Raw genomic sequence first — 16,722 nt, 5'->3', positions numbered from 1 at the left:
AACATAGACTCGCCCAGGCCGTGGTATTTTGTGGAAGAGCCACACTCAAGGGGCCAAAGAGCCGCATGTGGCTCGCGAGCCGCAGTGTGCCGACCACTGCGTTAGGGCAACGATTTCCAACCTTTCTCATCTCATGGCACACGTCAGCTAATTACTAAAGTTCCGCGGCACACCAACAATTATGTTAAAAAATAGGTATGATTTGGATTGATTTACAAAAAAATAAAGAATAGTAATTACCCACCCTTTTTGCTCCAAAGTAACTTTTTTTAAAAATATATTTTATTGGTATTTCACAGAGAGGAAGGGAGAGGGATAGAGCGCTAGAAACATCGATGAGAGAGAAACATCGATCAGCTGCCTCCTGCACACCTCCCACTGAGGATGTGCCCGCAACCAAGGTACATGCCCCTGACCGGAATCGAAGCTGGGACCCTTCAGTCCGCAGGCCGACGCTCTATTCACTGAGCCAAACCGGTTTCGGCCAAAGTGACTTTTTAAAAAATCAGGTGCCTATACCTGATTTAAGAATTTCTGGTACCCAGAATTAACCAGGCAGATGCCACCTCCCATTCCAATTCTGGAATGGAAGGATTTCTGGTACCCAGATTTAACCCATCAGACGCAACCTTCTTATGCAATGTGACCAATGAGATGCAACTCTGCTATATGACCTACACATTTATGGTTCAAGACCGGGCATTCACACCGGGCGGCTATGGATGTGTTGGCTGATGTCATTTTTTTTTTTATCTGACCATCTAAGCGAAAAGAGGTCAGTGGCCCTCACTAAATAGTCGGGTATCGCCTGTTGTAAAAATTCTTGCGGCACACCAGTTGAAAATGGCCGCTTTGGGCCTCTGAGCAAACCCCAAATCCCTAACAGGAACCAATGAGCACCCAGGATGTACGCAAGGCCTCAGGTGACTCCTTCTGGAGGCCTGGCAGGTGTGGTGCAGGGAGCAAACCACCTCACGGAGCCTGAGGGCTGTGGGGGGGGGGGGCGCTTTGGCAATGGCTGGAGGTAGGGCTTCCTGTCTGACGCAGTGGGTCCACACCACTTCTGCGGTGGTCTGCGACGGCTGGTTTCTGCCGTCTCCCTTTCAAGACGGTCCTCGAGAAATGTCTGTCTTGTCACCGTGGCAATGCCAGGAACAGGTCTTGTCATCTTTGCAAGGCCCCTCCTCCAAAGGGTGTTGTCCCTTCACACACACCCCACTCTGTGAAGGGCCTGGGTGACACTTCCCACTGTCCTGAGCGTTCACCTAAAAGCTGGTCAAGTGTACGCACATACTGCTGTTGCCCGTTCGGGCTGACCCGACCTCCGTTATGGACAAAGAGTTTATATTCTACTACCTTTTTCTTTTTATCCTCAGATGAGGCTATGTCTTTATTATTTCAGTGAGAGAGGAGGAGAGAGGGAAGCATTGATATGAGAAAGAAACACCTGTCGGCTGCCCCTGAAGCGCCCCCCAGGGAGAGAACCCCCAACATAGGCGTGTGCCCTGACCAGGAAGCACACGTGCCACCGTTCGGTGTACGGGATGGTGCTCCCATCAACGGAGCCACCTGGCCAAGGCTCTACTCTCTGTTCCATTTTTTGACTTCTTGGTAGCACGTGTCCCTCTACCCACCAATCCGAACGGGAACGCTTCTTCTGGTGACCTGAGGAATTTTCTTTCTAGCTTGCAAGTTCAGGCGAGGCTGCCCTCCAAGCCGATGCCTAACGCCCTGTGATGTCTGGCCTCCCACTCCTCCCCTGAATCACCCTCACATCCCAACTCTGCAGCTTGGCCTCTGAAGCAAGCCCCAGACTTTCTTCCTCTTCCTCTGCAGCATGCTCTGCCCCCATCCCCACCTGCATCTTCACATGTGTCTATTCTCCTTTCTTGACCTGAAAATCCTGCCTATCTTCCTACCCATTATACTATTAGAAGACTGAAAGCCTTCACAGGCAGAACAACTGTCCCAAAAAGCGGTAAACACACACGTTTTCCATGAAAAAGTGTTTTCTTTTAGATAAATTAAGAAATTGTGCCGAAACCGGTGTGGCTCAGTGGATAGAGCGTCGGCCTGCGGACTGAAGGGTCCCGGGTTCGATTCCGGTCAAGGGCACGTACCTTGGTTGTGGGCACATCCCCAGTGGGAGGTGTGCAGGAGGCAGCTGATCGATGTTTCTCTCTCATCGATGTTTCTAGCTCTCTATCCCTCTCCTCTCTCTTCCTCTCTGTAAATAATTAATAAAATATATTAAAAAAAAAAAAGAAATTGTATTAAAAGTCCAGGTCAGGCTGTTCGTTTATTTCAAGGATTACAGAGCTCACTATAGCCCCAAGCCTCACACTTCAGGTATGTGACCAGTGAGTTCTCTGGCAACCCTTTTCTGGCCCAGGATGGATGCCAGGGAAAAAATGCTGTGTGTGTGTGTGTGTGTGGTGGTGGTGGGGGGCGGGGGGCGGGCGGAGATCAACTCTGGTGGCTGCTAAAATTAATTTGGCAGCTCAGCGACGTTTAATGGCCAACATAAAATGGAAACAGTTCTCTTAGGATCACTTCTGATTAAAAAAAAAAAAAAAAAGGGCATCAGGAACAGATCGTCAGAATTTGAATTTGACTTATATCATCTGGCTGTTGAATTGTACATAAATACAAGCCCACAATATCTACTGGGATATAAAAGTGGGTTAACTTATAATGAAATTACGAATCACTTTTACTAACTTTAAAATCATTTAAGCCCTGGCCAGTGTGGCCCAGTTGGCTGAATGCTGTCCCACACACCATAAGGTCGCTGGTTCGGTTCCCAGTCAGGGCACACATCCAGGTTGCAGGTTCAATCCCCAGCCGGGATGCGTACAGAAGGCAACCAATCAGTATTTCTCTCTCACATCCATATTTCTCTCTCTCTCTCTCTCTCTCTCTCTCTCTCTCTCTCTCTCTCCCTCTCTTCCTTCCTCTCTCTCTAAAATAAATAAAAGCCTACTAAAAATAAGATAAAATCATTTAAGTAATTCAGATATAATTTTTAAATATAGTTCAAGGATACTTATATCTAAGTTCTTTATAAAGTTTCTGTGTTCAGATTCTTAACTACTTTCAGGAATTCTAATACTGGGCTCATTTTAATAATTTATTTTTGGAAGCCAGGATTAAGAGTCATTTTCTCCCAAACAAAGACTCATTGTCTAAAGGAGACAACTCATAATTGTTTTCCTGACACAACATTGGGTCTCTACCTTAAGTAGTTCGTGAGATATTGATTTCTGTAGAGAAATGAGTAAGCCAGGAACGATAAGTGGAAAGACCCAACATGGGTCAGAAGACGGTTTTCATGATGTTGCATCATGTGGACACAGGAAATAAAAATGGCCTCACAAAGCTTTCTCCTTTCTCTCCTTTCAGTTCTTCTCTATGAAAGTCCAAGCGCATTTGAACTTCTATTTAAAGGTTTGGGTATTTTTCCAAGTCAAAACTTTATGTAATACTATCTATGCATAAAAAATACTTCTGAGGAGAATCAATAATTATCATCCTCCACATTTGCAAGTCTAGGCTTTGAATTATGTTGACAATTACAGGGACCAAGTAAAGATGACCCTGGCAATCGCAGCATTAAATTATATGCGTTTTCCAAAGCGATACGTTGTGAATACATTAATCCAGCCGTCACTTCTCAGTGACAATGTCCTTCGCGTGTACTGTCAGGGTGTGAAATGGTTCCATCTGAGACTAAAAGGCACTCTCCACGTGCACTCAGAAATCGGAAAAGCGTGGCCATTTTAGACATAAAAACACGGGCGTTTAAACCTGGCAGAAGGGGAAGGGGATTAAGAAGCACGAACATTCCGTTATGAAATAAGGCACGAGGGCTGTGATGTGAAAGCAAGGGGGGGGGGGCGGGTGCAGCTAGATGCAACAGTATTGCTCAGAATCAATTCTTAGTCCGACATTTCTCTAACTGATAGATACTTCCCATACGTACGTTTATGTTTGACTGTAACTTGAATCCTGAAATTCATCAACAACCAGACAGACAAAAGATGAAGTCTTTGAAGTCAAAATCTCTTCTAACTGGAAAATGGTAGAATCTCTAGGTTTAACCGAATAAACTGCACTAACAGACAGCTGCCCTGTAAGAAATGCCACGGGAGCAGAATATATGGATCAGAACTCATTTCTACAAGGAGTGGAAAGGGGTGATAGCGGTGGTTTATGGTTCTGGGGATTTTAAATTCCTGATAAGGCAGAAATTATAACTAATTTAACTCTGAATTCTCTGATACCTCGTACTAAGCTGTGAATTATATTATTATGTAATTATTAGAGGCCTGGTGCATGAAATTCGTGCACGGGTAGGGTCCCTAGGCCTGGCCGGTGATCAGGGCCAATCTGTAGGGCAACTGGCGGGGCGATCGGGGGATGGGGCGGTGGCTCTACTGGCACCTGCCTTGGTCCGCCTGGGGCCTGCGGGCTGGGGGCAGCTCCTGCATAGAGCGTCTGCCCCCTGGTGGTCAGTGCACGTCACAGCGACTGGTCGTTCCGCCATCTGGTGGATTTGCATATTAGGCTTTTAATATATAGGATTACATAATCATATAACCGTGTAATATTTTTATGAAAGAAAGCCCTATGAAATAGCAATGGGTGTGCCGAAACCGGTTTGGCTCAGTGGATAGAGCGTCGGCCTGCGGACTGAAGGGTCCCGGGTTCGATTCCGGTCAAGGGCATGTACCTTGGTTGCGGGCACATCCCCAGTGGGGGGTGTGCAGGAGGCAGCTGATCGATGTTTCTCTCTCATCGATGTTTCTAGCTCTCTGTCCCTCTCCCTTCCTCTCTGTAAAAAATCAATAAAATATATTTAAAAAAAAAAAAAAGAAAGAAATAGCAATGGGTGAATAAGAAACGGAATAGGAATATTTCAATGAAAGTCATTTGTGCCACGAGGACAAAAGGATGGGAATCTCACCACTAAGCTATCAAAACCTGCACGTTCATAAAGCAGCTCCACAGGCACTCAATCACAAAGTCCAAAAGGTAAAAAAAAAAAAAAAAGAGATGTGAATATAAGCAAGGCTCCCTCTGCGTTCCCTTCACAGAGCTGCTTGTAAATTTATCTGGGAGGTAACAGGTGTCCGTCCGTGTATGCACTCAGAGATCCGCGGAACAGACAGGTCACCCCCAGATCATGTAAGACTTATATGATACAGGTCGGAGCGGGTACAGAGAGAACCACTCATCTACACACACGCACATCCTGACACATTTATCTACTCGTATCCCTCTCTACCTCCTCGGTTCAGATCCCGGAAGTTTCCTAGGGACCCAGGTTGCCCAGGTCCGGTGGCCCAGTGTCCTAAAGAATGAGGCTGCTGAGTCAGAAAGACGAGGATCACATGATCTCACTCGTATGCGGAATCTAATGAACAAAACGAACTGCTGAGCGGAGTGGATCCAGAGACATGGAAGCAAGGAACAGACAGAGGAATCTCAGAGGGAAGGCGGGGGAGGGTGGGTGGGGGGGGAATGGATCAACCAAAGAACTTGTATGTAAATAACACGGTGGTGAGGGCCTGGGGCGGGGACGGGGGCGGGCTAGAAGGGGGCAATGGGGGGAAAGGAGGGCATCTGTAATACTTCCAACAAAAAAGATTAAAAAAAAAAAAAAAAGAATGAGATTGCTGAGTCAACGGGGCCTGTTTGTGTGCAACGAGACTGGACTCTGCCGCTTGGAAGAACGCCCTCAGCAGTCCCGAGGCCTCGGTGCGGCAGCGTTACCCAGCGACGTGCCTCCATACGACCCGCCCGCAGGCGGCCGCCGGCTGGTCTATTCGGGGTGCACGAATGAGAAGCACAGCCTCTACTCCAAGGCGGTCGCGAGCGGCAAGGTTTTCACGGAACTACAACTCAGCAGGAGTGGCCTTGCTTCAGAAAGTTGGCCCAAAGCATCTCCGGTGATTCACATGAAACACGCGGGTCCAAGGGGCCTTTCTCACGTGGAACACACAAAAGGCCGCTCGCCACATCCTGGCCTGCGCTCGCTCAGCTCTCCCGGGGAGACGCGCCGCCTGAGCACTCGTGTGCCGCGGCCGCAGTGGGCCGGTGACATCCACTCAGCGACGGGCAGAGAGCCCGGCAGATGGAGCGCAGACCGGTGGTTGGGGTTCAGAAGAAAAGGCCTTCAGGAGCGGGACAGGCAGCTCCCTGACTCTGTAAGCCGGCGGCTGGGCGTGCTTGGAAACTGAAGCAGCTGGGAAGTTAGAAACCACATATGGGCAGTGCCTTCCGACGTCAGGATCATCTTCCCAGGCCCAGATTCCCTCTGATGTCCTAGGAAGCGCGTGGGGATGGTTCCCGTATGTTCCGCCGCCCCGCCCCCATCAGTGCTTGACTCGTTTTCTGCAAGCGCTTTGCACCCACAACAGAAAACTGTGAGCTCACTGCCTAGAGCAGGAGTGGGCAAACTTTTTGACTCGAGGGCCACCATGGGTTCTTAAACTGGACCAGAGGGCCGGAACAAAAGCATGGATGGAGTGTTTGTGTGAACTAATATAAATTCAAAGTAAAGGAGCGGAGGGGAGAGCAAGAGAACCCTCCGCTCTTTCAGCTCCACGGGCCGAATAGAACAGCCAAACGGGCCGGATCCGGCCCGCGGGCCGTAGTTTGCCCACGGCTGGCCTAGAGCTACTTGGGCACTATTATAGAAGCATCCATGAGGAGAGGGAACCATGGATCGGCTGCCTCCTGCAAGCCCCACACTGGGGATCGAGCCCGCAACCCGGGCATGTGTCCTGACCGGGAATCGAACCGCGACCTCCTGGTTCATAGGTCGATGCTCGACCTCTGCGCCACGCCGGCTGGGCCATAATGAATGTTTTATTTAGCATAGCAATACTGAAATAAATAGGGCCCAAAGGACCCCACGCGCTCACACGTCTCCCCTCGTGTCACAGGACATACCCTGCAGGTCAGAGTGTCTCCAGCACTGAAGACCAACGACAGCATCAGCTACCCCAGGGGGCTCACGACCCAGTGAAGCAGACACTTCTTATAAAATAAGCCCCCTGCTACCACATGGTGATTTAAGCGGTTAGTAACGACTCTTCTTGAAAAGAGGGATGATAGGCAAAGTGCCTAGCACATACTGGGCCAGCCGTGGGCAAACTACGGCCCGTGGGCCGGATCCGGCCCGTTCGGCTGTTCCATCCGGCCCGCGGAGCCGAAAGAGCACAGGGTTCTCTTGCTCTCCCCTCCGCTCCTTTACTTTGAATTTATATTAGTTCACACAAACACTCCATCCATGCTTTTGTTCCGGCCCTCCGGTCCAGTTTAAGAACCCATTGTGGCCCTCGAGTCAAAAAGTTTGCCCACCCCTGTACTGGGTCCTCAATAAATGTCGGCCCACAAACCCAAGGTTCGAGGGTTCAATTCCGGTCAAGGGCACGTAACCCCGGTTGCAGGTTCCCCACCCCAGTGGGGGCACGAGTGGGAAGAAACCAACTGATGTGGCTCTCTCACATCAATGTTTTTCTTTCTCTCCTCTCTCCCCTGCCTCTCTCTAAAATCAATGGAAAAAATATCCTCCGGTGAGGATTAACAAAACAAAAGAGGAACAAAAAAGAAAAAAGGAAAGAATGAATGCCAACCCTCTGAACCGGTCCCAGCAACCCCCTCTCAGTTTTTCCATAAGGCAGATCCAGAGCCACCAGGAGACGGGCCCGCCCTCCACCAGGAAGCGCTGGTTCGACTCTCCCAGAAGGAGGAGGTCGCTGACGTGGCCAATTAGTGGCCACACTGTCTTCTTGGCGCATATGTTCCCGAGATGAGAAACTGCCAAAATGCATCAAAACCAGCGGCCACAGCCCACATCGGTGACTCACTCAGGAACACATGGGTACAGCCAGACCCTCAGAAAGCTCAGGGCGGGGCAAAAGTAGGTGTACACTTGTGAGGAGGTGCGACCGTTTATTCTTGCATTATTATTTTTAAATATATTTTTACTAGAGGCCCGGTGCACGAATTTGTGCATGGGTGGGGTCTGGCCGGCCCACCCTGATTGGGGCTCATCGGGCCAGGCCAGGCCGGCCAGGGGGAGGGGCCGCGGGCGGTTGGCAGGCAGGCCCCAGCCCCTGGTCGAACTCCTGTTTGAACTCCCAGTGGAGGGGACAATTTGCATGTTAGCCATTTATTATATAGGATTGATTTCACAGAGGAAGGGAGAGGGAGAGAGAGAAACATCAACGATGAGAGAGAACCGTTGGTAGGCTGCCTCCTACTGGGAATGGAGTTTGCAACCCGGGCACGTGCCCTGACCTCCCGATTCACAGGTCGGCACTCAACCACTGAGGCACGCCGGGCAGGTGGAAATCAAGGTTATTAATCTGACAACGAAATAGCCAAGAAAGTGGAAACCCTTAAATCCCACTTTGGCAAACCAGCAGAACTGACCAACGACCCGTCTCAGCTGTAACGCAAGCACACGCTGTCAATACGCCTCAGGGATGCGCGAGCCCGGGCTGGGATGCAGTCAGCAACAGCACAGCTCTGAGCAGTGACCGTGGTGACGACAGGCCGAGGTGACCTCATCGTGAGGTTCATACGGGTAGGATCGCTAGGATGCACACCTGAAACTAACGCACCGTTGTCTGTGACTGTCATTTTAAAAGAGAGCATGTGACAGGTGACACGGACATGCAACCACCATCTCCCTCCCCACCGCCTCCTCCTTCCTGGACCCTCAGCTCCGCGGAGGAGACCCCACAGCAGCAGGGGGAGCCTGTAGGGTGTGCACTCCAGGGCAGCTCTCTCCAGCCCTCTCCAGGTCGCCGGGCACCGGGCACCATCACCTCGCACCCCAGGCCACCCATCATACAAACCGCTCTCATTACAAGCACAAGGGAAAAGGCATAATCCCGCCAAAAATATACAGAGGTTCCTATCTGGTTCCGCAACATTTTGCACCTCATCTGAACCATGGCACTGAAAATACAGACAGCCCACCCAACACTGCATGCAAAACTCTCAGTTCTGCGGGCTGCCGAGGAGGCGTCAGCCTTTCCTGGCCTCCCTCACCTCTCCGCAGAGAGGAGCTGTGGCTGCGGCCTCGCGGGGCCCGAGGACCCGGCCTCCCCTAGGCAGGCAGGCAGCCCGGAGACCCAGAGCCTGTGGCAAAGGCGCCTGGTGGCCCGGCGAGCGGCACTTGCCATCGCGTGGAGAGAGGGAGGCTGACCCGTGGTCTTACCTGTCTTCCCAGCTCCGCTCTCCCCGGTGATGAGAATGCACTGGTCCTTGTCTTGATCTCGCAGGGACCGGTAGGCTTCGTCGGACAGGGCAAAGCTGCAGGGCGATGGAAACAAGGCCTTAGGGTCAGCTCGCTACCACGTGGTCATCCCATGTAACCACATGTAACCTTAGGGCACAGCTCACTACCATGTGGTCATCCCACGTAACCACATGTAACCTTAGGGTGCAGCTCACTGTCACGTGGTCATCCCATGTAGCCACATGTAACCTTAGGGCGCAGCTCACTGTCACGTGGTCATCCCATGTAACCACATGTAACCTTAGGGTCAGCTCGCTACCATGTGGTCATCCCATGTAGCCACATGTAACCTTAGGGCACAGCTCACTGTCACGTGGTCATCCCATGTAACCACATGTAACCTTAGGGCGCAGTTCACTGTCACGTGGTCATCACATGTAACCACAGGATGCAGCTCACTATCACGTGGTCATCCCATGTAACCACATGTAACCATAGGGCGCAGCTCACTGTCACGTGGTCATCCCATGTAACCACATGTAACCATAGGATGCAGCCCACTGTCACGTGATCATCCCATGTAGCCACATGTAACCTTAGGGTGCAGCTCACTACCATGAGGTCATCCCATGTAACCACATGTAACCTTAGGGTGCAGCTCACTACCACATGGTCATCCCATGTAACCACATATAACCTTAGGGTACAGCTCACTGTCACGTGGTCATCCCATGTAACCACATGTAATCTTAGGGCGCAGCTCACTGTCATGTGGTCATCACATGTAGCCACATGTAACCTTAGGGTGCAGCTCATTGTCACGTGGTCATCCCATGTAACCACAGGATGCAGCTCACTGTCACGTGGTCATCCCATGTAGCCACATGTAACCTTAGGGTGCAGCTCACTACCATGAGGTCATCCCATGTAACCACATGTAACCTTAGGGTGCAGCTCACTACCACGTGGTCATCACATGTAACCACATGTAACCTTAGGGTGCAGCTCACTACCATGAGGCCATCACATGTAACCACAGCCCCCTCAAGGCCCGTTGATGTGCTTCAGATAGAACGATGAGACATCGCACTCCATTTCCCGCCGATTCTTAAAGTGAACACATAACATCCACTCTGCGTGGCCCATGTTGCCTTTCCCCACGCATTCGCCATGAACCAGGCTAGGCTGGCACTGACGTCCTGTCTCTCACACTATGCTGTATGCAACGCATACGCTCTGTTTATTGGCTCTGTTTATTAGCATCCAGGCAGTTCAGAGGACCCAGGAGGGAAATGTTACATCGCACGTCCACACCCGGACACCGCTGACCCTTTCAGGACGATTCACTGGAGTTTCAAAATAACGAGGACAAAAATGTGTTCAAACATGAGAAAAATGGCCGCAAATACCAAATAGCTGATATCACCATCACTAAGCTACATCCGGGCCTACTGCCTTCACCAGTGACAGAAGCTGTACGGTCCCCCGGGCGAACGGGGGCTCTGCCCCGGGTCTCATTCAATTCCAGCCCCGAGGACGGCCAAGGCCTCAGGTCGAGGAAGGCCGCCAGGCGTCCTGTGGACACCCCTCCTCACAATCCAGGATGTCCTTTGCTCCCTCCAGCTTAACGGAACGACATGTTGACCACATGCCCTTAATTGGGGAAACCTCTTGCACCTAACTCATCAGCGAGCGGAGAGAAGCCTGGAGTGACGGGGCCACCACAGGGCTGTGAGCAGGCAGGCGGGCAGGCAGGGGCATGGCCACCAGACAGAACCGGCAGAGTGACCGGGAACCAGCACGCCCCCAAGCCCTTCCCGTGAAATCATTTAAAAATCACAGCAAAACCACTGTGAGTAAACGGTTGTTGACCCCGTTCCAGACGATGAAACTGAGGCCAAGCGGCCAGCACTGGCCCTGCCCTCGACCCGGGCGGTCCCCTCGGCATGCGGATGGCGCCGGGCCACGGCACACATGGAGGCAGGTGAAGCCGGACACAGGCAGGGTTTACGTTCGGGACAGGACCCCGTGGCCTTGCCATCCAGGCCTGGGGCTTTTCTTCCAACGCGAGTGAGGGGAGCCGTGGATACCCACAATGTACTGGGCACCGTCCATGTGCCGGGAGCAGATTCACCCTCCAACAGCCCTGGGAAGGCCGTGTCCGCCTCCTTAGAGAAAACGACTCGACCGAGGCCGAGAGGCGACCCGAGATGCCCATTCTCCCTGCCGGGCGGCCACCGCAAGCCCAGGGACACGGCATCTACCACGGCTTGCGCCCGGCCCCACCTGCAGGCAGTCATCCGGCTGAACTTGGGCTCATCCGTGTGCAGGTGGGAAACAGACCACACCCGCGAGCTGCGATGAGGCAGCGAAAGCGCTTTAAGGGGACACAGCCCTGAAGACATGTCCGCAGTCGTTCCGTGGGGTGATCAGTTACGCACCCCCCGGATCCCTCCCAGAGTGAACGCTCCTCGGGGCCACAGGCCACTTTCATCCGGAGCTGGAGACGGGAGGCGTCGCCAGGACCAAGCCATGAACGAACCAATGTGTGGGTTCCCGCCACGTGCTGCCACGCCCCTGCAGGGTGTGGCGTGAGCCCCGCCCCCCCCCCAGGAGCGGTAAACAGGAGAGCACGTCCTGCGACCTTCACAGGGGACGAGGCCCCGCCCGCTGTCCGATGAGCCCCTCCCGCCCCCCTTCCCCCTCGGACCATGTCACGATGGGCGCTCGGCCAGGAAGGCAGACGGCACAGGGGCGATGCCAGTGAACTTCCCAGCCATGCACTCGCCCACCTCCGCATGGGCTGGTTAATCCGGGCCTTTTCCCATGCTCCCGGGACTATCACTAGATCCCAAAGGAATAACCACATATGACTGTGTATGCGTGCACGCATGCGCCCCCCCACACACACACATACGGCTTCAGAAGGTCAGCAGGACCCTGCCATGGGTGGACTTGAAGTCAAAGCACCTAACTTGAGCGCTTGTTTTTTCTTGTCTGTCACGGACAGCCATACTTCACTGCTGTCTCCAAAACTGGGCACAACTCATCCAGTGGCGAGTACGTTAGAATCTCACAGAAAGGCTCGAAGGGATTGATTGCTCTTCTTCCAGGACTCCAGAGAGCCCCGACTTCCAACTGCCAGGAAATTTCACCAAATTAAAGTACCCAGCACCGGGGAATCGGGGCTGGCCGCGGGCACAGCCTCTCAAGCACAGGACAGAGGTCACCCTACCCGTTCTGTGCGAACACTGGCCTTGACGTCGCTGCTTAAAGAAATGACCCAAGGGCCCTGGCTGGTTTGGCTCAGTGGATAGAATACTGACCCGCGGACTGAAGGGTCCCGGGTTCGATTCCGGTCAAGGGCACAAACCCGGCTGCAGGTCCCTCAGCCGTGGTCGGGGTGCGTGTAGGAGGCAACCGATGGATGTGTCTCTCTCACATAGATGTTCCCCTCGGTCTCTCCCTCCCTTCCACTCGCTCTAAAAATCAATGGAAAAATATCCTTGGGTGAGGATTAACAAAGCAAAAAGAAAGAAAAAAAGGAAGGAAGGAAGGAAGAAAGGAAGGAAGGAAGGAAGGAAGGAAGGAAGGAAGGAAGGAAAGAAGGAAGGCCCAAGGGTGGGCCCTGAAGACACAGGCCCTGTCCCCATCCTGCCCCTTCCCTCTGGCAGCATCGGCACGGACCAGCACCATGCCAACACGTAACCACACACTGAACCCACACGCCCGCCTCCCAGCTGCCCTGTAATTAAGGAGCCTAAATAAACTTCAGAGACTTTTTACTTCAAAACAGTTGCGACCCATATGCTTCCCATTATTCTGCGAACACAGCAGCCTTGTTATCTACCACGCACACCAACGAGCGGTTTATCATCACCCAGTGACGGTCACGTAAGGGGACGCGTGGGTCCTCGCTCGCCACAGCGGAGCAGCTTTCCCCGCGTCTTCTGTCCCTCGCTGCACGCTAAGAATGGAGGCGGGCAGGCCGACCTTGGCCGTGGCTCCTTCCAGATCAGCTCAGCGGCGGCTCACCGGGCGCCACAGGTCCCCAACCCTCGGTCGCCGCCAACAGCGACCTGTCGCTCCGAGGCCGGAGCAGCTGGGTGTGGCTCCTCAGTGATGTGCAGTCAGGACGGGGTGGGGTGGCACGTTCCAAATCATCCAGCTGCTGTTCATGCTCCTCCTCCCTCTGGTCCTGTCCGGAACGTTCATCGCAGGGTGGCTCTGCCTTCCTGGAAGGTCCTCAGGGCAACGGCAGGCCCGGCCCGGCCACGTCCTTTCTGAGTTCATTTCACCGACGGCAAAGCCAACCAGATGCTCCGACGACGCAGCACCGCCAGGTACAGCTCCCGCGGCCCCGAGCCCGCCCGGCGGCTCCGTCTCTGGCTCCCCGGCGAGCTGCATGCGAAAGCACTCGCTGCAGGGCCCCCATCCGAGGGCGTGTGCTGGTCCTCTCCGCCGGCCAGAGCGGTGGACAGAACAAATGTGTCCCGGGCACCTTTCCGGGACCTAGGTCACCGCCTGTAGCTTTTCATTTCAGGTCTTTTTCTTCGAGAGCTCTCTACATGGTAGCGTGTCCCCTTCCCCTCCGTCTTGAACCCTAGAGCACGCCTCTCGCATCCCATCAGGGGAGTTCTGCTTTGGAATTTGACCCTCTTAGGAGAGCGCAGCCTCAAAACTCTCACCCACAACTGACACCTACAAAGCTCAACTACTATGTCGTTCCTTCCCAGCCCTGGGGCAGCCCTAAAAACCGGTGTTTCCAAAACTAAGGAACAAAACAAAAAAAGCGGTGCGTGTTTTTTTAAAAAAACTCCCTAACCATCCAAGTGTTCCACCGATTTCTAACTTCAGATCGAACCCGATCGAAGGCTGGTGTGGTCCCTAAGAAGGACATGGAAGAGAAGGAAAGGGAGAAAAGAAATGGCGTGTGGCATGTTTGGCTTGGTAACCTTGAGGGGTTTTGTTCGCTTGCTTTCTTGTTTGTTCTTCAGGAAAAGCAGATGTTGACCTCCCGTGTGAAATATTACTGTGGCTAAATCGTTCTTTGTCATTGTCTCATAGTCATAATGCAGAAATCGCTCACCCACTGGAAAAGAGCACCTTGATTAGTTATGCCTCCCACCAAACATTCCTTCACCCTGTCACACCTTAAAGGAAAACTTCAAAAAAAAAAAGTCCTTATAGTTATTTATTACAGACAACTGTAACTTTTCATCCTGGGAAGGCTTATTGCATTCATGTCCTAGGCCAATACAAACATGGTAAATTAGTATCTTTACAACCATGCAGTTATCTCCTCAGGGCCACAATGTTATAAGCATTCCTAACCACCCAAGCCTTGGAACAAGGGAAGATAAAACACAGACGTGGGTCTCTCTTCAAAATAAATCGCAATGGTCAAAACGTCCACTATGAAGCCCTGACCGGTGTGGCTCAGTGGACAGAGCGTCGGCCTGCGGACTGAAGGGTCCCGGGTTCAATTCTGGTCAAGGGCATGTACCTTGGTTGCGGGCACATCCCCAGGAGGAGGTGTGCAGGAGGCAGCTGATCGATGTTTCTCTCCCATCGATGTTTCTGACTCTCTATCCCTCTCCCTTCCTCTCTGAAAAAAAAATCAATAAAATATATATTTTTTAAAAATGTACGCTATGAAACAAAAAGGAAAGAATACGAAGACAAACGTAAAGAACAGAATTGGGGAAAGAGAGGTGGTAAACAGACCTAATTCTAAAAAAAAAAAAAAAAATCAAATAATTCAAAAGAAGGTAGGAAAAAGAGGAACAGACACAGAAGAGACAAACAGAAAATAAATTGTTAAATGGTGGACCTAAACCCAACCGCGTCGATAATTACATTAAATGTTGATGGACAAAATACCCCAATTACAGGGCAGAGAATGTTACAGTGGACACAAAAGTGAACCCCAATTAAATGCTGCCTGCAGGAGTCACTCTTAAAATACAAAGACATGAACAGGCCGAAAGGAAATAAGACGGAAAAAGAAATACCAGGCGGAAACAATGGGTCAAAAAAACACGCGCTGTGCTTTTCTCCTTATGCATCTAACGTCCCCAGCGGCCATCTCAGCATGAAGAGGACGCTCGCTCGGCCAGGTCATGGCAGAGCATACAGCAGAGTGCAGGCGGGGCTTCCGTATCTTTCAAATGAGCGACACCCATTCTTCTAGGAATAGTTTATCAACACCGAATTTCCTAAGTTCATATACATTCTTTTATCCCAAACCTACATAGCTACACGGATTTCTTTTGGCTGCATCACTGGGAAGGTTTGTTTCTAGTGCCTGTAACACAGAAATAATCTCACCTGAGACTAATCGTTTTCAGGTGACATCTGTTTTGAAGTGATAACAGTAAAACATCAAATAAAGCTCAAAGGTCAGGTGTTAGAACAGTACGCGGCAGAAAGACACACAAGTTTAAACTTAGCTTGGTTTGCTAAAAGCAGACCCCGCCGTATTTCTGTGAAATTTCACAGACTGCCTGAACCAACCTCAGGGCACACCAGGTCTCTTATTACGTGACTCAAAGGTATTTTTTAATCTTGACAGTCACATATAACCACTAAGAGGACAAACACCCCACCTCTGGATGTTCCATATGGAATAGCTCACGGTGTTACACTGTTTGAAGGGACAACAGAAATCCCGTGTAACTAGCCAAGAACTTCCTTTACCTGCAGCATCGGCATTGACACACACGGCTCTTTATTTCAAAAAGCCACGTGCTAGTTATGGATGACAGGCCACAGCACACAGCAAGGAGCTCTGAGGACGTGAGGTAGTCTTCTTTCAAGGTTTTAGAAACACTTTTAGAGCCTTTTTATGAGGAAGACACCCAAATTCCCAAATCCTCCCAACCCCATGGGCCTGGTCATTCTCAAAAGCCTAATGGCGTTCCTCCCTCTGCCCCGCGCAGGGCCTGCGGGCCAAGAGGCACCTAACAGTCAGCCAACACCCGATGGAGACGGAGAGGAAGCTGGGCTGGCCAAGGAGGCCTCTCTTCAAAGGTGGACTGCAAAGCCAGGTCCGGGAGACAGGCCTTAGCAAAGGGCGAGGCCACGCTGCGCCGGGGAGGAGAGGACGGACGGGAGCGCGGACCGTAAGGAGGAAACTTCTGCCTCCCCGGCCCGGAGCCGCCTCTGGAATCCAGGGGCACTGCCCTGTGTGGCTGAGAACCTCCTCCTGAATCGGGCCCTGAGCGCAGAGCCAGGGGGAGCCTCAGGGGCAGCATCCTGCCGGGGCCCGCAGCAGGCGGATCCCACGGCCGGGGCTGCTCCAGGTCTGACCTCACACACGCATGGAAGGTGGATGGCTCCGCTACCCTGAATCACTGTCCTCCGCGTGAAAACGGAGCAGTGCGTGGAGGCTGGAGGGTGGATGGTTCCGCTCCCCTGAATCACTGTCCTCCGCGTGAAAACGGAGCAGTGCGTGGAGGCTG

At 52.1% G+C, this 16,722-nt stretch overlaps 1 protein-coding gene across 8 annotated transcripts in view; it reads right to left on the bottom strand.

Annotated features, from left to right (window-relative positions):
- MYO1B (myosin IB) overlaps window positions 1-16,722 on the bottom strand; it is a 158,554-nt gene that overhangs the window by 74,081 nt on the left and 67,751 nt on the right. For all 8 annotated transcript variants that reach the window (XM_080667320.1, XM_080667324.1, XM_080667322.1 and 5 more), the window contains exon 4: window positions 9,239-9,333. In XM_080667320.1, coding sequence (XP_080523446.1) covers window positions 9,239-9,333 — 95 coding nt within the window. The remainder of the gene's footprint in view (window positions 1-9,238; window positions 9,334-16,722) is intronic.

This window comes from Plecotus auritus (assembly GCF_963455305.1).
Source record: "Plecotus auritus genome assembly, chromosome: 5".
NCBI lineage: Eukaryota > Metazoa > Chordata > Mammalia > Chiroptera > Vespertilionidae > Plecotus > Plecotus auritus.
This window is presented reverse-complemented; position numbering and strand designations above follow the sequence as displayed.